The sequence below is a fragment of the Micropterus dolomieu genome, linkage group LG17 (assembly GCF_021292245.1).
Source record: "Micropterus dolomieu isolate WLL.071019.BEF.003 ecotype Adirondacks linkage group LG17, ASM2129224v1, whole genome shotgun sequence".
Lineage (NCBI taxonomy): Eukaryota > Metazoa > Chordata > Actinopteri > Centrarchiformes > Centrarchidae > Micropterus > Micropterus dolomieu.
In genome coordinates this window covers 31,461,415-31,485,072 of record NC_060166.1, presented here as the reverse complement: position 1 = coordinate 31,485,072, position 23,658 = coordinate 31,461,415, and the positions used below count along the sequence as shown (strand labels likewise).

Here is a 23,658-nt window from a genome sequence, read left to right as displayed (position 1 = left end):
TAACATCTATTTTGAGGTGAGGATGTTACTCACCTTTGCACTTTGCATGAAGACAAGCAGAATTCACAGAAAGAAGTGCTGTCATGCTGTGTGCAGTGGCAGACATGGCTGCATTCAATTACCACAGACAGACTATACATATCAAGACCTCAGTAGATGTAATATGCAACAATTTTGTTTCTCAAGTCCGTTGCTACCTAAAGCCAGTAAATGGAAATGAAATGCAGATTTTTGTTTTGCTGTTTGCTCTAAGGTACTGAACACAACCATAAATGGACTGCATTTGAAAATAAAAACTGAAAACGGCTGCAAGGTAAGTGTCAGAGCTTGCTAAGTGAGTGTCACTGCTAATTTTGTTTCACAAGATGATTATAAACAAGGAAATGTTTCTTTAACATTATTATGTAATGGCAATAATAGTCTTAATTGGGATTTGCAGGATGTTTAAGAGGACATGCAGAGGATGTCAACTAAAAAACAATGTTGGTATAGTTCATATATAGTTCAGTATAGTACAGCAGAGAAACAAAACAAGCAGACAGACAAGTAAATAAATAATCAGTCATGATTGTATTATCTGTAAGCACTTGGGAAAGGAATTATTAAACTTCACATTTCTGCCTTTCTTATGGAACGTGGACATGCTGTCTACCCTCATGAAGATAATAGTGGGCTTATGGGAATATGCAAATGCTGTCTACATGTATTTAAAGGATTTGGAAAGGCTAATGACCATGTCCCCTGAGGTACTGCAGGAGTTTAGCAATCTGAGATTACCAACAGATAGGTCATGTCCTCTCTCCTGTTTGTAAAATTCAGGAAATTATGAAAGTTAGAAAATCACATCCTCACTTCTGGGAAGAAATAATGCTGTGCTTCTATTTTGCAGATGATGTCATCCTTCTAATGTTAACCATCTGTCTTATTGTGAACTTGAATATTTTGAAGCAGAAAGTAGTCATTACCCCCAAATGTTAGGCAGTCGTTCTCTCCCAGATAAAGATTACCTGTCCCATCCAGGTCAGCAACTATCAAACTATGAGAAGGCTAAGAAGGTTTCATAGTTTGTCTGCAAGTTAGGAACGTTAGCTACAGTAATAAGAACACTGTATTTAAAGATAATGAAGAAGCACAACGTAATGATCTTTATTTCCTATCTGATCTTCTTTCTGACCTTCACCAACATGCTTTCAATAGCGCTATAGGATGAGGGGGTCATCAATAATAGCAGACGTCGGTACGAAGCCAGAGTCACCTCTATTTGGAGGTGTACAGACCACAGAGACACTATTTGGTGGTGGGAGACTTGAATAATTCAGGGGACCCAGAGCTGGACAGGGGCCCTGAATGATTTTATGGATATTGATATTCTGTGTGTTAAAGCTTCTCTTTAGCTGTTGTCAGGGGGCTCAGAATTTCTAGCTGTGGCTCTGATGGAGCATGGCCACCGATGAGGAGAAGAACCTGAGGAAGGTGTTTGGGTAAAACATGCCTTGTAAACTCAGCTCATCCAAGCATCACCATGGCTTAGATAAGCAGCGTAAAGATCGATGGCTGGATGGATGGATTGGTTTCTCCTAGTGAAAGAGCTTCATGCGATAAAAAATAAACTAAAAATGTACTCCTCTGACCACAATGAAGTGGTTAACATTACTTATTATATCACTTGCAACTCAATGAATGGTTTTGTAGTCTGTGTTTAGTATACAACAGTATCCTTAACAACAATATTGGTGTCTATCATCAGGCCCTTCCAATTTCAAACATCAATCAAACATTGCCATAGTGACATTTTCATTGGCTTTCCTAAACCCTTTTAATAGCTCAGGTTTGCCCATTCAACCATGCTGAAGTAAAATTAGTTGTCTTTCTTTAAGTCATAACAGGAGCGACTGCACCTATTAAAATCTGTCATTTAAGTAGGGAATGGCTTTTAGACTGATATTTATTAATGCGATATGCATGAGAGAGTTGTGTCTGTCAATATGGATAGCATCTGCTGCAGATGAAAAATCTTCAACAGTATTGTCTTTAATCTTGCCAAGACTTTTGTCATCTGCACAGCTTGCAATTGTTATCACACTGACAAAAACACACAGATGTAAGCAAGCATACCCACAACACCCTGAGGAGGAAAACAGTGTATCATAGCTGCTGAAAATGAATGCAGACTTAAATGGAAAGTGGAAATATACTGTGCTGTAAGCAAATTGTCTTTTTGGGTAATCTCACTACCATAGACATGAAAAGGATCAGGCAGGGATACATTATTCATTTAGAATTAATATTCACTGATACTAACTGCTATCACTACTTGAGGCCTTGTAATGCAAGATGTGAGAAATGCAGGGTGTGCTGTGAAGTAATATATTTCTGCACTGACTTTGTTTACAGTCCTTAAAGAGCTTGCAGGTGGAAAGGTGGAAATCAGCCTGCAACACCCTTTATGATGCAATAACATTTCCATAGGAAATCTTCATAACAGAAAGGTACTATTTGGACATTGAAACACTGCTGAAATTATCAGCCAATATTGGGTTATGACAGATAATGTATATTGAATTAGCATGTATGTTGGCAAAAGAAATGTTAAGTTTTGAAGACAAAGATTCAAGCAGATTGACCATGATATCAACAGATACACTCAAAGACTAAGCTATCACAGTTAACCTATAGGCTGTTGCAAATACACCTAACAAGTTGATATATAACATCAGCTTGTTATAACATGCTTATAAGCCAAGCATGAACCTTTTTAATATGTATTTTTCCTGCAAAGCAGTTCATTAAAGATAATGGTAATGCCATGCTTCGAGAGTTCTGTTAGCATTTATTTGCCCTCCTCAAAACAAACATGTAAATATAGCTGCAAGCAGATATTTCGATAAAATAGGTTTAAACATGTGGTTCAACATTATAAGGAAATTTGTGATCTGGCACACCCATTTTATGAATTTGTAGCGCCCCCAAGTGGTCAATTTAAATGAAATTTCTGGAAATGTTTCAGGTAATTATGGTTAAGGCCTTTATGAAGATATTTTGGTTGATGCCATGGCCATGTTTTCGACCAATCTTGCACATTTGTAACAGAAATGTGTATCTCAGTCCTGCAATGCTGCCCACATTTGGTGTTGATAATCAAAATCCAAAAAGTAGATGCAATTTTTACTGTTTTTCACGTTATGCTAATTAGCATAAAATCCATCATGGTAGACTTTAATGGTCAAAGGCGCTTTTTAATAGAGCACATTTAATTAGATTGTGTGAGAAATTTCAAAACAATCAGACTTACAGTGTGAGAGGCGTGGCCAAAGCTGCATTTTTGGGCCTTAATTACAGCGCCACCATCTGTCTGATTGGGCTCATATTTCTGTGGAAGCACTTGCATGTCATTTTCATTTGTACCAAGTTTGGTGTTTCTAGCTCATTCCAGCTCAGGGCAATTTAAGGCAATTCAGCAGACAACTAATAATCCATCCATCCATCGTCAACCGCTTATCCTGCGTACAGGGTCTGGAGCCAATTCCAGCTGACATTGGGCGTAAGCGTGGTACACCCTGAAATAATAATAATAATCATAATAATCATAATAATCCAACACAAACTCAAAAGAGTTCTGCCCATTCGGGGATTGAACCCTAAAAAATATCCTTTGACTTGAGCTCAGAGTTGCATGTCACTGAGAGAGGTTACAAAGGCTTGTGAATATCATCTGGCACGGTGCTTCGACCCTGTGGTGTTAACAAGACATGAGGACTAGCTGTGAAAGGTTAGTTAGAGGGCAAGCGTGGATGGATACTCAATTTCCAGTGTAGCATAATGAAGCAAAACACTCTAAAAAGCATTTTAACTTTTCTGCAGTGGAGCTCATTTCAGTACTGGTTGTATTTTTTACTACGCTCCTGTGTTTGCATTTGGTGTGTGCATATGCAACACATTATATCATCTGTGTGTACACATTTTTTTTTATTTTGCATTGTAGGACATCACATACCATGGCAGAGGAAATCTGCTGTATATTATCTAGTTTACTTAGATATCTGGCTTTTGTTATTCAGGTCTACGCCAACACAGATCTTGTTAATCGCTTTGACAAACATTGGATCTCCAGTGTGCCATAAATCAACACAGGATACAGTTGTGGCTCCATCAGAATTTCCTAATCTGAATGTATCAGCTGGTGTCAAACCAGGGTCAGAAAATCCATATCACTTCTGTGTGTATAATTTACTGTATTGCAAATTGTCACACATTGTTTTGTCTAGCATATCACATAGTAGTAGTGTTGACCAATCTGCAAACATTGCCAGCTGGTAGGAGGTAAGAAAAAACCTTGGCAGACAACTAGCTTCAAAGTAGAGCACATATTACAATGAATACATACACCATTATAGCTTAGAGGAATAAGCATCCGAGTGGAAATCCATTTTAAAAGACAGTGAAAAAGACTGAGAGATTAAAAATCATAGTTCCAAGTAACCATTCCCCGCCAACGTACTAAATTCACAACAGATTCAATTCATACAATGTCATACATCAGCTACAAGTGCCGTTCTGTCTGATAGGGAGTGGTAGACCTTGGGTTTTCAATAGAACATTATTGCCATCTAGTGTGTTTATTGAGCAACTGCTTGCAGACCTGAAGATACCGTTACTGGCAGACATATTTGTGGTCCTCTGCCATTTTATATTGTTTCTTGAACTTGAGGAAGGGAGTAAGCCTCATGTCAACTAATCGTGGAAACTGAAAATTGCACTTGCCTTCAACAACAGACCGAGGCTTAAACCTCCAGTCAACTCAGATGGGGTTAAGAGTGAAGAGTGTTGTTCAGATGCCAATATAACCACGTACATGTTACTGTAATGTAAAGGAGTTTGGCGCTGAGACAGATCATGCAGGTTCACTCAACCAAAAAGCTAAAACTGTTTTTTATAAAATATTTGAAAAAGATAAAGATCAAGTTTGAGGACTTGATTTGAAATTGAGATATAAAAAGGAACAACCATGATGTTCTTAATACTTTTACACAAAACATACAAAAGGTTTGCAGGCCCTAAAATGTTGATTTAGTTTGAATGACCTTCGACACAGTCTCATACAACGTGATTTTTTTCACCTACTGTATTTCTGAGAGTTTACCATGTAGACTTTAGAAGTTCTGCACCATTATAAGACTGTCGTGTTAGAAGGTAAATTAGTGAACCTTCAACAGCCAGCAGGGGGAGATAATAATGTGTATGGTTATGGTACTCCAATCTCCAGGGAGAGCACTCCTGGGAGAAGGTTGGAGATTTCAAATTTAAACCAGCAGCCAATTTAACTTAAAAACATCAGGAAATTAATGAATCCTCAACAATTATTAGCAAAATGCCATATTGCATGCAAAAAAGCATATTTAGAAATTTAGCCACCAAATGGACCGACCAGTAGAGTGATGCCAAAAGTATGAGTTGAACTCAAATTATTGTCACACCTCCTTCATCTTTGCTCTTTAGTGGAAATATGAGCATGCTTGCTGAAAATTTGACAAGGTAGTTAAGGGTAATAATGTTCGGAGATTTAACATTTAAATGGATTTGCAGCACTGAATTCTTTCTCCAATGTGCTAAACTGATTAAATTGGTAAAATGGTAAGAACAAATGTTTTACTCCTTAACTTACTGAGAAATTTCTCCCTCCTGGGCTTTACATGTGTATTTTTGCTACAGGATAATTTCAGAATAGGTAGGATTTTTTTTGTTTTGTCTAACGTTGATTGGAATTGCATTTTAATGAAACAGTAACAAAAAACACTGGTATAGTATGTAATCAGCATTGTATTTACTGTATATAGTCTTTTCAACCAAATTATATAAGGTATACATATTAGAGTGAATAAATTATATAATGCAAGTACTGTGACTGAGAACAATTAGACACACCTGTATGATGTAATACAATGCAATATGTCAGCCCTTCAGTAAATGCTAGTTGTTGAGAGCACTATTGTTTCTGTGTTGACTCAACTTGGTCATAGTTTATTACAGGACAGTTGCATCAGACTGTATTCTAATATTAAGTAAGCAAAACTTTATTGATACAACACTTGTCAAACCCAGGGTTACAAAGTGTTTCACAGTTACAAAAAGATGATACAAGCATTTGAATAAATAAATACAACAAAAATTATTTAACCAACAAGAACAATCAGGGCAAGGAAGCATCAATAAAATGCCTTTGAGAATAAATAGGTTTTGAGATGAGATTCAAACGCTTTATTATTTATTTATTTGCATATTGTCATATTTGTTGCCATAACATGCAAAGTACCTAACATAGATCAACTCTGTACAAGAATGTATTTGTGTGTTTTTGCCCTCATGTACTCTAATAATCACACATCAACACCCATGATTAGCAAAGAACACAAAAACAGACACTGGTGTTACAGTAATAAAGACCAGCTTTATTTTGGCTTCTTACAATAGCTAGATACATTAAAGGCTTTTCCAACAAAATGGATACACATTGTAAATCTGCCAGCTGAAAATCATTTTTGAGCTGTAAAATGTTGTAAAACAAACATGGCATAACACATTACTGTAATTGTTGAGTTTCCCCCTCTACATCTCTACATGATGACTGTTACTGGAACTGGAATGAGAAAGTGCCTCGCTGAGAGATTGTTGCAGCATGTTTTGTCAAATGTTCTATAATATAATTTTCTAGCAATAAGTAATGTTTAGTGGACTAAACCAACAGCTATTTCTGCAGCTTGTAGGTTTTCTTTTTGTAAAATATGAAAATGATGGAATCAAATGTCTTTATTATCAAATTCCCAAATGAATAGGATACATCCAAATGAACAGACTACCATACTCTGGTGGCAAAACTGAAGCATACCCAAAATCCGATGTATTTTCAATCAGAATTAGAATTAGTCATTAGAAATTGCCTGAGATGAGGAAAAACATATCTGCATGTGAAACAAGTTACCATTAAACTGAACAGTGTAGTAAATGAAACTAGGATGTTGAAAAATACATGGTATCCAATTATTTGAAAAACTGTGAACATTTACTATGACAGAAAACATTTTAAGTTCCTTGTTTCTCTCTGGATAATGACAAACATTGTTGTTGAGAGGAGATGATACAAAATGTAATTTAGCAAGCTGCAATATTTCTTCCACAACCGATAAACAAATAAGATACAGTAATATCAATCTCTCTTGGACTATTGTTAAACTTGTCACAGTATTTTTTCTGCTTTTGCCAGAACTTCTAACAACAGAATTTCATTTCTCATAGAGATGAATAATTAGCTCTGTTATAACCACCACTTAAATCATAAGTGACCTGAGGTATGGAGCAGTCTGTGAAGAAGTTCGGGAAGGCCAAAGTGCACAGTGCATTGTCCTCTATGGGCCCAGCAGCCTCAGAGGGACAGTAGACAGGAGGCTGAGCTGGACTTGTACGCAGGCTCCCCCCTAGTTTCTTAGAGGGTCCTGAGCAGCTAGTCCAGGGCTCAGAGTAAAGGAGACCACCAACTAAATTGTGAGCATCATAGGAAGCAGGATCCGGGCCTCCCATCTCTTGCTGCACCCGGAGAGGCATGTTTTGATAAAGGTCCTGGTCACTCACCATGTTGCTGTACTCAGGCCCCAAGAGCTCGAAGAACTCTGCAGCCTCAGGATTGCCTCGTTCCAAGTCCTTTAGCGTCATCCCAGATGTGGAACTGACTTTGGAGCAGTTGGCAGGCTCCATAAAGAAAGAGGGGGGCAGATTGCGATGCCTCAGGGGTGGTTTCTTGGCTTTTTCACCCCTTATATCTTTCACAGGGCTGAAGAGGGCTGCCAAGCTCTTGCTCTGTAAGTTGGCCTGGACCCCATCACGCTTAGGTAGAGTTTTGCTCTGCAAAGGACTGGTCTGAGCCAGGGGGGTACCCTGTCTTTTAACCGTGGCTTCTGCTATGTTTCCTGGTGTTATAATGCCTGTGCACCTTTTGATCTGCTTCTGTAGGTACTTCCTGTGGTTCACTTTCCTCTTGGATTTCACTGGCTTGTCCAGAGCCAGCTTGATATTGCTGGAGGCTGAGTCTATGAAGCTCAGCAAGTCTCTAGTGGTCTCTTTGTAGTCCTCATCATTTTCTGCCTCGCCGAGGAGACTCCCATCTAGACTTTTCTCCACATCGTACTCCATCACAGAGCCAGGGAAGCAGAAATTCATGAACTGAGGGTTCATGATTGCAGTCTGAACAGCCATTACTCTGTTGAGCCCAGCGGCTACACCTGTGGCGTCTGCTATGATCCCTGAACCAAAAGTTTCTTCAGTGCATGTCTTTTTTCCTCTGCCAAACGCTTGGTCCTGATGCTGCTCATGAAGTTCCTGTAAACATTCCAGAGTACAAGTGACGGGCTCTGAGGAAAAGAGATCTTTCAGGGGGCTGGACTAATGATGTCAGAACATCAAAGAGGAGGGGCAAAGAGACCGCAGGACTTAACTCTTTGCTTGTGCCTGACCACCTGCATCTAAGAGGGATTTGTCTGAAATTCCCTGCTGAGTTGAAGACAATAACCTCTGTTAGATCTATCCCCCTGTAGTTTAACTGTTTGCGTGTGCTCTGAACCAAAAACTCTTTCATGAAACTGGAGGTTATTACTGTAACAGTGACCAGAAAACCCTGAGGATAGAATACTTTTGCTGTGCAGAACAAAAATCTCTCTATTAAATTTAAAAACATCCTTTTTTGTTATACATGATCATTGACAAACAGTTAAATATCCCACAAAATTCCTCAACTAATCAGTGGCATTATTCCTGCTTGCTTTTCAAAACATTTTAACCACTATTCAATCATCATATCTATCTATGTGTTTCCTGTTTGGATTACTAAACAGAAGTTAACTTGTAATCTAATTACTGTTCTTTTAGGCACTGAAACAAACCTGACTATCAAATCAAGGCCATACAGTAGTGAGTTCTTTTCTGTGGGAAAATCTTTGTGCTCAAACAGATGCCACTATTTGGGAGAATCTTCCCAACTGCTTGCCTTGTGTCTTAATCTGCTCATGGCAAAAGTTGATTTCTAGTGCATTCCCAGGCCAGTGGGAATTTCTGCCCTGGCCTGACAACTATTATGGGCTGCCTTTGACATAAAGCCCTACAGGGTCTAAATAGCCTCTATTCTTCGCCTGGCAGTGAAAGGGAGCTTTGTGCCAGAGATTCATTAAATTGCACCTCACAGCCCCTTCGTAAAATGGGTCTCAATAATGAACAGTCGATTTAACTAGAAAAGCTGCCGGAGCTGTTAAATTAAAGGGGAATAAAGTGCAGTTCAGGCTTAGTGTGCTAAAAGAAATGTTGACCTTAAGAAATCCTGGGTATGAAACTTCTGTTGTAAACAATAACGTATTTACAGGAACTTTCTTCGTGGCTAGAAGTGAATAAATGAAGGATGTGTCCAAGAGCGAGATTGTTATGTTGCCAGCACTTATCCCAATTTAAGAGGAATTTCAAGTGAATTTTGAGTGAATGTACTGTTAGACGTAGTTCACTAAAAATGTGTAACTTACCGTCACGTTATGCACATATGTTCTATTTGTTAACCAGAGAAAGCATAAGTCTCCATCTGATCACATAAAACCTTCGTTTATAATTATTTTAAGTTAAGATAGAGATACTGCAACTGAATAACTGAAACAAGATCTCTCTTACAAAAGTGCATGTTGAAGTAATGCAGTGACTCATTTAAGAGTTGGAGGGATGAAAAAAAAAGTCTGAAGCAGTGAGGGAGTGAGGTTGTTAAAAATGTCTTTCTTATGTTAATTTCTTGGGAGAAAAGGGACAGTGAAACTGATAGCACTGATCTAATTATCTGTGGCCCAACACAAGTCTGGGACTGAAAAGAAATCCAAAAAAACCCCTCAAATCTATGAGCAACAAATGGTTACAAAACAAAGAATATCTTTATGTTTGTTTATAGAACTGGCAGCAAAAGACCTCCCATCCACATGGGGAAACTTCAGAGAATATTCAGTTGTAATCATTTCACCTGACATTACAGTAATTTATTCGTAAATTCAGAACTTTCAGTTCATTACAGTTATAGCAGGAAATGGACGTCAGCTGCAGCCATATCACGACATCTCATGAATTCAGTGGAGTAGCCTACTGAGCTTTTAACGCTTGCCTGAAGTGATTTTCCCTCCCTCTCTTTGCTAGAGGCACAATTTTGGCAAAGTGACATCATCACAGTCATGGCAGCCATATCCCCTCTTTTTTCCAGTCAAGGGGCTTTGGCTTTTGTGCTTGTGGGTCATTCACATCACAGAGCCTGACGCACAGATCCCGGAAACAAGTTTCTATTGTTGCATAAAGGCTGAGAGGGTGAGAGGGGATGGGCAGACCAGCTCAGAAAAAATATATTAACTGAGAGCACAACGGAGGAGCTTTTGACTTGTTTCCACTCTCATGAAATTATGTGTGAGGTTAATTGTTAAATAATTTTTAAAAATGACTATTATGGATCAGTGTTTATGTTAGCGTTAATCACAGAGTTCAACTATGGACTGAATTTTCAAAAACTTATTATGATGGGACCTTTGGGGAATTTAAATTTGGAGAAAATTATTAGTAATCTGCTGTGCCTTTTCCCCACAACCAGCAAGTTAAGTACACAGATTTGTTGAGATATTGTTAAACATTACCAGCACGCCCTCTGTCCCTGAGAATTTACTTATTCAGCAGCACCCAACCCCAAAGGAGCAGGGTGCTCAGTGCAACGTGATGTGACACACACAGGCTTAATCTCTTCCTACTAGTGTGTGGTCCTTGTTTGAGCAGGGACATACTCAGAGTTTGGGGTTGAGCGAATACTAATAACACCTTTGATTGATGGCCAGTGTCAGAGACTGAGAAAAGGCTAGCAAAATTAATGACCTCTCAAAGTCCTGAGAAAAGTTTAAGGACGGCATTTAGTGGCGGAGACCCCGTCCTCCCCCATGTTTAGCTATGTTTCTTTCTACTAGGGTGTCTGAAATCCAGTCAAGCCTGTGACAAAATGTTGAGAAGTCAGGCTTTGTGTCTCCTGGTAGAAAATCAAACCACATACCAGCACAGGACATGTTCCCCATCTGCTTCACAAAGTCATGTCATGTCAGGAACTTTTACTTTAAAACAAGAGGGGGAGAAAAAGAATTGGCCAGAATAGTTCAAAGAAAATTACAAAGCAAGAATCCGTTTTCATTGCCAGTTAAAGTGTTTTAATTTCAGTGTTTTCATGACAGTTGAGTTGGCAGTTTTAGTTTGACATTAAAAAAAGAAAAAAAGAAAAGAAACATAACAGTGACTTCATGGCGAACTACAAAAGACTTCTTAGTCCCTGCCGAGTCCTGCATCCACTCACTGCCTCACTCTTAACCTTCCATCAACCCTTCTCAACCCCTCTGGCACCCCAGGAGTTGTATTAATAATATTACTAGCAGGGGGGAACAAACCAGGCTCTATGGGCTGCTCTGGTGCCTCAGTTTAAACCTTTAATGGAGGCAGTGAATGAATGCGTGCCAGGGGGAATCCCACAGGTTGGTCCACAGGGGTGAGGTCAGCAGGCATAGCTGCAATAACCTCCCACCACTTACTTTATTGGCCTCCTCCGATTGGTTTTTTATTAAATCTCAAGCACGTGCAATTGTTCCTGCTAGGTGGAAGTAACTTAAAAGCCTCAGTCTCTCTAAAACATGAGAAAGAGTCTGCTCCACAGAACAACAGGACATCCATATATGATTAAAAGACAATTAGAAAGATTATATGACAATATCATTTGTAGCTTTTTAATCAGTTTCACTAGAAGGCATGTTTCTTGGAAGTGACAGCATGTTAAATAATGGTACCACCATTATTAGACATAAATAGAAAACTTAAAAGCGAGGAAGCACTATTCTGTGAACAATAACAAATCAAGTCTAATATTACTTGATTTTCTTTAGATTTGGTGCTAAGCTTTTCTCCTGAGACGTCTTCAAATGATAAGATGCATGTTACAATATATATTAAAAAAAATATACACCTGAATGACCACAATGGCTAATCAACAAGGCGTGTGAATTCGTAATGATGTACAAAATTTAAGATGTGAATAACTCTGAATGTATTCCTGATTGTAACACTGACTCTCTCTCTCCAAGCCCTTGGAAATGTACAGTTTGGCATAAAGATAGTGTGTCCTCATTTGGTCTAAGAAGACTGTAGTTGGATACTCCTGATACAGCACTGAACATGGCTACGTGATTAAGATTAAAAAACACTCTCAAGTGATTAATGATATTGTTATTAAAATCCAGAGGGATTCTGAAATATTTAAATCATTTAATGTGAAGAAAAAACATTGATTAAAACAGGTCAAACTTGGGCATAATGAAAGAGCCAGCACCCTGTAAAATACCATGTCACAAATTAAAGCTAGTCAGTCCAGGTTATAATGACTTTCTCAGTTGCGTAACATTTTGCTTTGCTTTTAGGGACTAAGGCATTGATGCAGTTTGACGTGTCTTTGTAGCCTGCCTGATCCACTCTTGAAAATACTTCACCTCTAACGTCCGGGCTGCACGGACTGAGGGTGGGTCATTGTCATTGCTGTAGCGGAGGTCCAAGTGATGGGCTCCATCAGGAATCATAATGGATACCAGAGAATCTGTTATGTTGTAAGTCACTCCACCAGCTGACCATGGGTCAAGTCCTCCGTTACTGAAATACAACAGCAGAGACAGTGTGCACTGAAAATATATGAGACACTTGTATACAAGGTTGTTCATTTATGGCATGGTGTGGCAGCAACCAACACAAAATCATTAGTGACTTTTCATATAATTGTTTTGTACATTCTAGTATCAATACATCAGAATTCACAGCATGCATTCTTTGAACTGTTATTGTCTTATATGTCCACATAAAGTCTGTGAAAACAAATTTCAAGCACAACATGGTTATTTATCTACTGGGCTACGCCAACTTTACAAGAGGTTAACGTAAGCAAGTAAGTAAGTATGTTTATTTAAATAAATACCACCTTTCAAGACAAGAACTTCACAAAAAAATAAAGCAACAGTCATTCAAAATAGAATTAAAAGTAAAAACACTATAGAAAATGTTTTACACAAAATAATAAAACACTAAGAGAAAAAACTACCACTGCTACAAAAATGAGTCTTCATAGGTTGTACTATTATCTTTAAACCCCCCCACATTGGCTAATTAAATATGCTGGTAATTTTTCTCTGTACTGTTTTTAATGATTGGCACGTGTTGTGATTTTAAACAATTTATTTGAGTTGCTTTGAAAACTCACATATTAATATCTGATTGCTAGACCTTTTTATAGCTTGACAAAAGCTGCAAATTGGTGTTAGCCTAATATGACCCACCTGCGTGTTTGTGATTGAGCTACATCATTTTCATACTTCTGTCTGCTTCCTGTGGCTACCCAGGTGGGTACTCTTAATTTGCCTGCTATAAAAGCCAGTCAAAATCAAAACTTGAATTGCTCTCACTGCACTAAACACAGGGAACCTTCTGTTTAAGCCTGGCAGTTTACAAGCAATGTTTACCTGAAGATGATGTTGCTTTGAGAGGCGATGTCTTTTCCCCCGTAGACTGTGCCTGCCCAGTCAGCTCGTGGCCTGACACCAAAAATGGCGTTACACTCATCAGAGAAGGCCTGGAGGTTCCACTCCTCAGGTTCAAACATGTCCTGGACCCCATCTGTGCACATGGGCATCACCATCTCTGTGCAGGCCTGGGGATGAGGGATTGAACACGTATTCATTGTGACAGGTAAAGCTGCCCACTGACACATCTGTGCAGCGATTTATCCAGGATGTTACTGCACCTGGTAATACCAGCCGAGAAAACCAAGGCTGCCGGTTGCTGTCTGAGATGTGTTGAGACAGGAAGAGCTTCCGGTGTAGTTGTAGTAGACCTTCGCTGCTTGGGAGACACCATGCAGCAGCTCGTAGTCAGACACAGTGGAATCGAAAGCAAGATACTTGCACACCACCTTGAAATTATAACACATTATCAAGCAACACATAAGAATTAACTAGAAAGTTTGTGATTACATTAGTTTAGGCAAGCTGTTAATGCTCTTTTCATCTGTGTTGTTTACAAGACAAGAAGATTGCTTTCTTGTGGCCCCAAAAGTGTTTTTCCACATAAAAAAGTGGTGGCGCCTGATTTGCATATGAAATTCCCTGGAATGAACTTGAATTTATAGCTCTAATCTTGGCATGAGAGGAAAAAAACATCCATTTACTTAAAGACAATGATTTAAATGATTTAAATTTAAAGCTTTTGCTCTCCTTACTACTTTTGTTTTGTGTGACCACGGTTGATTTCTCAGAATTAATAGCATGGATGATAAATATTTGAGTTTCAGCTTTTGTTTAATTTCGCTGCGTGTTGTTATGGTTGCAGCAGCAGAGTTGGCTGTGGCTGTTGTTCTGTACTCTTTGTGAGGCAGAGAAACTGGGCTTTCTTGTTTAGAGGTTGGAGGGGAGCTGTGCTAGTGTGGAGTCTGTTACTAAGGCTTTTGTCTGTGCACTGGGGAGGAGTTGGTGGTCGATGGATGAGGAGGGCCACAGACATGTCCAACCAAAGATTTATACCGTGAAAAAAAACACTGCAATTGCTCCAAAGCATCTTCTCCTTACTTTTCAGATAGGATTAGGCTTATACATTCATCTCTGCCAACAGATTTCCCTCCTCTAAGCCCTCAATACCCCGTTCTCACACTCACTCAGATAATCACATTAGCTTTGTCATTAAAAAAGCTCCTCTTTGCACCCACTGCCTAAACCGCTTAAACCACCCATAGGGGTCGCATACATTAAAGGCAAGGAGCCAAAAAACTCAAAATGACCATTTAGTGTTTATTTCACCTTACATGGAGCCCCTGGATTTATTTGGTGGCTAAATGCTAAACAAATAAGAAAACAAAAAATGTATTACACTAGTAAAAGTTAGTTAGTGCGAGACTCCTGCATGTGGTACTCAGATGGGTGTTGAAACACCAAGCAGAGTCAGGGTCAATAGCAAAACTTGGTTTAGTCACGTGACATGCCAAGGTTACTGGTGGAATACACTGCACCCAAGTCAATTAGCCTCCACAAAACAGCCACTGTACTGTCACAAGCTTTTCTACATGAAAACAAAGGATGTTTTGTAATGTTGACAACAGGAAAGAGATTTAAAAAAACATTTTAACTTTTTTTTTTTCATTTCATTTTCTTTTCTATTTTGGCAAGTTATGTGATTAAGCGTTCACATCTAAATGTGTCTAGTGAAGTATTTGTTACAGTCTCATTCAAATGAGAGTGGAGAACCTTTGTTTTAATGGCCTCATGAGCTGCTCTGGGCAAATGTCCTCTTTCTGTGGTGCCATGTGAGCGTCCTAAGAGGAACACCTCAGAGATCTGACGGAGTGTGCAAATGAAAGGACCATTGGTACGAGAAAAGAAAAGAATGGTGGCTTACTTGTAGCTCCTCATCTAAAGAATACTTAAAATCTAAAAGAAACTAGATCCTTATGAATATTAATGAAGTTATTATGAATGAAGTTAATTGACAGCTGTTGTGAACAAAAGCTTGGAAGACCACAACAAACACTTGTAACACAATCGGCTGAATCACACATTCATTTCAATTAAGGACAGGATGTCAGGCTAAATCAGGTGCTTACCAAAGACAAATAAAATTTAAAGTTGTAAAAAAAGTAAAAAATATTTAGTGAGTCAGTTAAACTAGAACTTTATATTTTATTGAATCACTTTTTTTTAGTTCATAATGAATCTTCGATACGGTATTTTACATGTGGCTGTTTGTACCTGGATCGGCCAGCGAGGAAGTGGCTGGAGAAAATTAGCTTCATAGGGATAGTCCACCATAGCCAGATTCACCCAAGTCTCCTGAAGCCAGTTCTTGAAGCCGACAGCACTATATTTGCTTTTAAGAGGGGCGCATAAACTGAATTCTTCTGACAGCCACTGACGACCAGATGCTTGTCAAAACAGAGCAAAAAATATTAAATGTCATTACAATAGTGATTCCTTTTTAATGAGAACTGCACTGTCCATTTTAATAATGCATGTCTACTACTGTATCTTGTATCTACTACACTACTGGCTACTAACCAATGATATTGGCATTTTAACCAAGATAAACCAATAGTCATTTTGCTAGTATTTAACAACTACAGCTCCCATGGGAGACTTATGTCTTAAACCTTATAATAGCTTTAGCTGGTAAATGCTAATAAAATAACCATTATTCTATGTTCTATCTTTTCAGTGTTTTTCAGAATTAATTTAGTAACAATTTATTAACATTAATGTATTAACTTAATGTATTAAGTGTAACACTTTATTTAAGAGGTAACTAAAAAGACAAAAAGTGTTATGCAGGAGGTGGATTATCTCTAACCTGGCAACTTGATTTTCGTCCTTATTGATATCTTAGACCTACATTGGCAAATGATTAAAACATATTAAAGCTTATAAACCCTTTAAATGGGGGACCTTGTTAGAAAGTGGTATGAACCTTTTTATTGGTGTACTATTACCAATGATGTTGTGACTGAATAAAAAGAACCACTTGTTTCAATAAAGGTTATTCCTACAGTTTAGGATTGTGAAAAGACACATCCTGTAAAGACACACATTCTTATTCATATCTAAGCAGAATAGTAATAAACTTAGATTGCAGGTTGTAAATGTAATGGATCCACATAATCTGTTTTGCAATTTTTCTATTCAATACAATGTGTCATCCGCGGAGAGGAGCCAGACTTTATACCCAAAGTTTTAGGAATAGCTGTCTGATTTTAGACTTTAGTCAGTTCATCAAATTCACACATGTGGACCATAAGGACAAACAGGTAGAAATTAAATTAAAGCCTTTCTCATAGATAAGATTAAACATGGTTAATTTATTATTCTGAATCATTAAAATACATCATGACTATATGACTTACCAGTGGAAGAGACATTATTAATAGCCTTCCAAGACTCTCTGATGTTTGCGTCACAGTTATACCCACTTCTGGCAAAGTCCTGTGTTACTATTTTGTAGAAGTCCCCACATGGCACCATATCACGAAACTGCCATATTGGTGCGGAGGATGCCAGAGCTCTGAAATACAATTAGAAGCAAAACCATTTCTACTTTTCTCTCATTATCACACACTAGACATCCATAATCCTGGGTAATCTTAAGGCTAGGGAAGGCAATTTCTTTCAGAAGCAATTTTTTGTTTTATTTGTTGAAATTCTATTTACATCAATAGCAACAGAAAAAAATCTGGTATCTGTGTCTGGGGGGATTTTTTTAGTTGGATACTTTCAAAATCTAGTTGTCTCTTGCTAGTTTCTCCAACAGTGCCAATCCTAGCTTGAATGTAATATGTGTCACATTTTGATGGGGAAGAATATTGATTACAAAGGCTGTAGGCCTATAGAAGCAATAGATTGCTGAATCGTGAAATGACCAAAGACCAGTCAGTTAGGTAAACATGATCCCTGATACTGGATTCCTAGGTAATGAAGCTGAAAAATTTCCTTCACCTCCTGCTACTGTTTGGAGCTGGAAACATGCAAATTTTCTTGGTGCATCTTTGGGGAAGTCCAACCCCAATGTCCCCACAGCTACACTCATATCTTACCCAACAACTATATTGGGGTATTTCATCCTGAACCAGGCAGAGAGCATCCCTCCATAGGATCCTCCGACAGCGATAACAGGGCTGTGCTGAGCTCCGGGTAAAGTACTTTTCAGGTTCTGAATCAGCACTGCAAAATCTGCCAGGGCTTGCTCTGAGGTGAGGTAGTTGAGGTGTTTGCTATCCTGCAAGCAAATGACAAGTATTGTTGTAAATTAAGAGTGCAAAACAATAATACACATACGGAAAATTATTTACTGGCACTGAGAATGAAATTTATTTTGGCAAGTAATGTTCTAACAGCTTTAAGATTTCCTATTGGTTTGGGGCATAAGAAACAAAAAAACATGTAATGAAACATATTTAATCAGACTTTGGTGTACTCCAAGTGTAACACTGCATCTTCACTTACACTGTAAGAATCTTGTCCAAATGGCAGGGACTCTCCATAGTAACGATGTTCTGCAAAAACCAGCATGGCACCCAATTCCTCTGCAATTTCCCACATGAAGCCCTGCAGAGAAAACAATGACAGTTCAATTAGACTGAGGATTATGTGCAGTGTATATACAAGGTAACAGATATTGGGATATAGGGATATTTACAGTATTGTTGCAGAACCAGGTGATGTCTCCTTCATTGCCAGTGTAGAACAAAATAGGTCCTCCAGGCTGCTGCCAGTGTTTGTCAGCCACAAGGTACCTCTGTTTGAAGGTGCCATCCTCTAGGAATCCAAAATGATCAATCTGTAACAAAAATTTGAATAAACTGATAACCCAAAAACACAAATGGTATTGTTATTCCGCAAAATAAAGCTTTTAAGATTTAGCTTTTGTTGACAATGTGTCAAAGAGACGTTGATTTAATGTATTTAAATCTTTATTTTACACATTTATGCTGATGACGAGCAAGAATGTAAGTAAGTAATGTAACTATTGATTAGCATTCAAAGTGCAAATTAGACTGGTCTTGATTTGACCCACAAAGCTATCTCCTGTTGTAACATAACGCAGTTGAACAAATGTTTAACAAAATCAGAGCCAGTGGCATCAGTAAGATCTGACATTGTCTCATGCACTGTCCCCCTTGTTGACAGAAACCTAATGTGGCAATATTGAATCGATCAAAATCTATGCATCAGTCCAGTCCACATAAACTGCTCTGAGCTGGATACCTGGCCATGTGCCAACCATGGTGTTGTGAAATGAGTTGGATCCTAGGGTAATTAGCCCCAATTTGTATTAAAAAATGTTAGAGCCAGTTTAAGGGATGCCACATTAGTTCCACTTTAGATGAGCTCTGAGATTCATTTCATCAAACCTCAGGGATTCTGGGGCATCTTCCACTTTCAACTATTTTTCCTGTATTCTTTATCAAACAAAAGCAGAAAGTAACCAATGACTTCACAGAGAAGACAACCCCATGATGCTGCTGAGATGTCCAGCCCTTGAAACAGTCCCAACACTTAATACAAAATGTTTTTGTAGTGTTTTTTCCCCCTGCTCACTCACTTCCCTCCTCGGTGGATACAAAGGAGGCAGCAATTTTATGAGCCAATGACAGCAAAAAGATTCTGGGGCCTCAATGTGTTCATTCAAGCCTCGACTCCTTAGCACTTGGCAGTGCTTTTGAGTGTGAGGGGACCATGAGAGCGCTTAAAGGAAAACTTCGGCAGTCCGGCAGCAAAATAAGTTTCCGTGGTGTTAGTCATCCAAAGTGTAATGTTAGAATTTTATGAAAGCATTTAAGTTGGTTTATGTCTTAATTTGTTTAGATATCACTTTTTTTTATTGATACCAGGGTTTTCAAATGGTAAATGATTTTGATAGTTGAATTACTGAAAGCCAAATTCTCTTGCAACACAAACAAATTATTTCTTAAAAAAAAAAAAAAATACTAAAGCTAAAATGGTTGGATATATAAAGTGCTTCACCAACAGGACCCCTGGTGAGTACTGTATCACTTGCACCCACTCAGTATTCACATCACTAAACCTATGAGATTGGTTTCATAACAAATCCACACCCTGATAAGTAGTGCCACCATGTGGTTACTGCAGGCAGGCCTTGAGCAGTTTGTTTCAATTAAAATTCAATTCACATACTGTCCAACTACTGAACTAGTACTTTAACTATTCTACAAGAAAAGAGACTACATCTGTTGCATTACAATCAAGCAAATAGAGACATGAGGGAAACAACCAAAGCACATCAAGGATCCTAAAGGACACTTCCATTCATTGTCTGGAGGTAAAATGCAGTCAAGAGGATTTCCTCTGGACAACTGCTTGATCACTTGGTGCTCTCCTCACAGCAGCCTGTCCTACAGAGAGTGTAGAAAAAGGCTGCATGATTGATGATTCTTTTGTTTAAACAGCAGACTTGCTACTGGTAATGAAATGTGGATAAAAGTGATTTTATTTGTTGTACTTAGTCAAGAAGGAGCATCCAATTTATTGATGATGGGCCAAAAAAACATAAGACAAGACAATGGGTGTCAGAAGGGAGGAAATGGTCTTTATCTTCGTGTCAATGTGGCTAATTAGGCAGGATGCCGTGGGTTGGACCAGGTGTGCAGTATTGTCCCCTAATCCAAATACTGTTCATACACACTACAAACAGTATGTAAATACTTAGGACTATAACTAACAGTAATTTTCAGTTCATCGGATGATTACTTTCTTTATTGTTTTCTCTGACCAAAAGTCAAAAACACAAAGACATTTCATTTATCATAATCTAAGACTGTATTAGTGTTAAAAAAATATTTTTCATGTTTATGTCAAATTCGTTGTCTGTCAGGTCATAATATTTTTTAAATTATAATAAAGCATTTGTTTAACCAAAACACACTTCTGTTTTAATAATAATAATTGTGTAATACTGAGATGTTATCTTACTGTGAAAATCTCATACCATTGTGAAGCACACAGAGGCAAAACAACGAAAATACAGGACAAAGGAAAATTGTGTTACTTAATTTCATATTTCAGTTCTCAGTGAGCCGAACATTTTAGACCCTAGCACTATCAACTTGTGAAGAGATATACCAGTTTACTGAGCACCTTATTATCTGAATGCACCATCACGACCTGTGGTTACCACTGAGCACTGTTTACAGTCATGGTAGGTGGTGTGTGTGTATAGTACCATAGATGAAAATCAAAAAGCTAATAGATGAAGGTAAAGAATGACCTCCTCTCAATAAAATGTGTATGTTACTAAACAATTATTCTTCTTTACACCAAAATGACACGTCATCCCTTAAATGTGTGTAACGTGGCTAAGTTTACCTTTCACAACGTTGCAGGAATAGGAGAGTAAATTAGATAAAAAGTTCAGACTTGTGATTGTATGAGTCAGGTTCACAAGTCACTAAATGTGATGCACACTCCACATGTGATTCTCCATGAAGTAACAGTAAATGGAAAATGTAAAGGCTGAATGAAGATCTCTCAACCCCCCATGAGGTAAAATGTTTCAGATTCACTGAGCCCTGGAGACCGTTTTAGGCAGGAAGCCAAGAGGGATAGTTACAGTTCTGCTGGCAGGAATAGAGCCAATTGTGATGGTTTTCCCTTCACTACAGGAAGACAGAGGGAAACACCTATTGTCTGCAGACACAACACATGAACAACAGAATTACTACAGAATTAAGTGCATTTCAATTTTTAGAAAGAGCAAGTGGTGCAGGAATTAGTAAACTGCAAACAATGAAGCCAAGTAATACAGTGGTAAATAAAAAGGTGAGCAAACTCTGATGAGCCTGTAATAATCACATAATATAATCAGTTATATTTTAAGAAAACATTGTTTTATGCTTTTGTCATTATAACACCAGTCTGATCATAGTTTACTGTATTATTTTACATCACAAGATGTTTCAGGCAAAATATGGGAAACGTTTCTATTTATTTTGATTATTACTCTTCTAAATTCAGCCCTTATGATGCAAATCAAACATTTAAAAGTGAAGTGAAAGAGAAAGAAGTAAAAGAGGAAGAAACCAGTGTGAAAGTATGTATGAAACATATCTGTAAAATACAGTTTTCAGAGACAAGTGGGGGAGTTTTAAACAAATTAAGAGACATTTTAAACTCACCTTCTGGTCAAAATAAAATGTTTCATAGCTGATGGGGGTCTCGGTTGAGTAAGGTAACCCACCAATCCTGGTAAAAAGTTGTGATTTGAGGGCGATCACGTGTAAACAGCCGAGACCCAACGTTAGGATGCAGGTAGCTGCAGCTCTCTTCAAAACCTCCGTCCTGACTCCAGCCTTCATTGCTGCTATTGTCAAACACTGCTCACAACAAAATGATCGTCAGCACTTGATCATGAGGTCGCATGATCTTGCACTGAGAAGAGGAGACCTGTCCCGTAAAAGAGAGGAAGTGAGACTCGCCTGTAAGCAAATCCGGAGAGGTGTTGTCAGACAGCGTGTGGCCTAATTTTGCAGCAATGCAGAGGCGGCCCGCGGTTGCACACGCAACATCAGGTTCACCGTTATCCCAACATTTTAACAACTTTAATTTACCTGTAGCCGGCTAGCAGACAGCAGATGGTTCCTAACTTCCTACTGTAACGCTCGCAAGGGTTGACGGGAGAATGAGTTGCACATGTGCATGTTGATGTTACTAACGTTAGCTGTCTCTCAAGGCAGAAGTACACCGGAAACATGTATTGATGCTTCGCTTTAACAAGCCGAAATCACGCAACCACGAACGAGGGTTTGCTTCATTTGAGTGTAAAGATCCCAGTTGTGTACTATTGTCTAGACGTCTTTATAATGTTAAGGTTTTATTTTGAAAGCATATACCGGAAATGTTACTATACTCAGCCGTGATGGTTGGCACTAGTGGACTAATAGTTGTATTATGAGTGTGTAATATTCTTACTGTCGATAAAAGTTGTTCTTCCAACGTTAATTAATCCTGGAAACTGTTGATATGGTTGACATAGCGTCTTTATTGGACGTTTTACTTTTGAAAGTTTGTACCGGAAGTATTGGTATTCTGTCATATCTGTATTGATCTGTTATTGTTATTGCAGTAACTCACTGTAACCACTAGAGGGCAGAAAACACTTGTAAACATACTCAAGACAAAGTAAGTATATATTACACATATTACAGTCGTGTTTTTTAAAAATATTTTTCATTAATATTTATGATTAACATTGATTAGTCTTTCATCTGTATGTATTCTAGGTGGCGATGAGGTTTTCCTGTGTATTTAAAATTCTAAGTGAGGAATCGCATATTCAATTTAGTTTAGTATAATACAGGGACGTGCACAGGGGGGTTGCTCTGGTTGCCCGGGCAACTGCCCGTTTGCCTTTCCTGACTCAAGTTGCCCTTCCGACTCGCCCTTCCGAGAAAAAAAAATAAAATAAAAAAATAATCGCGATCGCAAAGCCTCATTCACTTCCATTCGGGCACCGAAAGTGAAAGTCAGTAGGGGAAGGGCAAACTCTGTTTAAGTGGCTGCACTGCTGCAGCGCTGCCTGCACGTCAGTCGATTCTGTTTCCTACCGGAATTCCTGTTTCCTTCCTTTATGCAATCATACTACAACAAATCATGCGTAGTTTTGCCCAGTTACCATACGTGATACGTACCAACAGAAGTGAATACGAGCTAGAAGCGCAACTGAATGTACGGGAAGCCAAAAGGTTAAAAAAGGATTGTATTTTTTTCCGAAATCTAAGCGTTTTTTTATTTAATATTTTATTAGAAGCGAGTTTTCCCCATCTGTCAATTCAATCTAGATTATTTATTTTCAAATAAAAAAAAAAAAGGAAAAAAATAATAATAATGATTAAAAAAAACAATAAACAATAATATAAGGAACTCTTTTTTCATGACTCGAGTCATGTTTTTCTGTTTTGTTATTAATAGTAGTTTAGGTTATTGAGTGCTGTATTTAAGTGTTTTTACTTTTTGTATATTTTTTAATAAAAAAAGTCCTTCATATAGC

The 23,658-nt window shown here is 38.2% G+C and overlaps 2 protein-coding genes and 1 long non-coding RNA gene across 5 annotated transcripts in view; 1 reads left to right on the top strand and 2 right to left on the bottom strand.

Moving 5' to 3' along the window:
* LOC123985972 overlaps positions 1–13,047 on the top strand; it is a 16,616-nt gene extending 3,569 nt beyond the window's left edge. Inside the window, exon 4 of the long non-coding RNA XR_006828781.1 lies at positions 12,498–13,047. This is a non-coding gene — a long non-coding RNA (uncharacterized LOC123985972). The remainder of the gene's footprint in view (positions 1–12,497) is intronic.
* On the bottom strand, positions 6,516–8,510 carry LOC123985971 (protein FAM181B). Its single transcript, XM_046074000.1, is given in 3 exon segments — positions 6,516–8,410; positions 8,412–8,477; positions 8,479–8,510. Coding segments are annotated over 3 exon segments (1,224 nt in total). The 3' UTR covers positions 6,516–7,284.
* LOC123985970 (prolylcarboxypeptidase (angiotensinase C)) lies at positions 11,221–23,042 on the bottom strand. 3 transcript variants are annotated; one of them, XM_046073999.1, is made up of 10 exons: positions 21,788–21,920; positions 21,223–21,299; positions 18,292–18,432; positions 18,099–18,200; positions 17,690–17,871; positions 17,003–17,160; positions 15,858–16,030; positions 13,865–14,032; positions 13,584–13,771; positions 11,221–12,723 (listed from the first exon to the last, which is right to left on the bottom strand). In XM_046073999.1, exons 4-10 carry the CDS (start codon positions 18,192–18,194, stop codon positions 12,501–12,503), a joined length of 1,188 nt encoding a protein of 395 aa, XP_045929955.1. In that variant the 5' UTR covers positions 18,195–18,200; positions 18,292–18,432; positions 21,223–21,299; positions 21,788–21,920; the 3' UTR covers positions 11,221–12,500. The 3 variants fall into 3 exon arrangements, with proteins under 3 accessions (XP_045929955.1, XP_045929953.1, XP_045929954.1); XM_046073997.1 differs by lacking the exon at positions 21,223–21,299 and having other exon boundaries at positions 21,788–23,042; XM_046073998.1 differs by lacking the exons at positions 21,223–21,299; positions 21,788–21,920 and adding an exon at positions 20,979–21,214.
* Positions 23,043–23,658: the final 616 nt, after the last annotated feature.

Bases quoted from the DNA above. Each gene is read 5' to 3' on its own strand.
- LOC123985970 (XM_046073997.1), bottom strand. From the start codon at position 21,967: ATGAAGGCTGGAGTCAGGACGGAGGTTTTGAAGAGAGCTGCAGCTACC. The intron at 18,201-18,291 runs GTAAATATCCCT...TTTTCTCTGCAG, and splicing joins CCTGGTTCTGCAACAATACT to GGCTTCATGTGGGAAATTGC. The intron at 17,872-18,098 runs GTAAGTGAAGAT...ATTTGCTTGCAG, and splicing joins TTGGACAAGATTCTTACAGT to GATAGCAAACACCTCAACTA.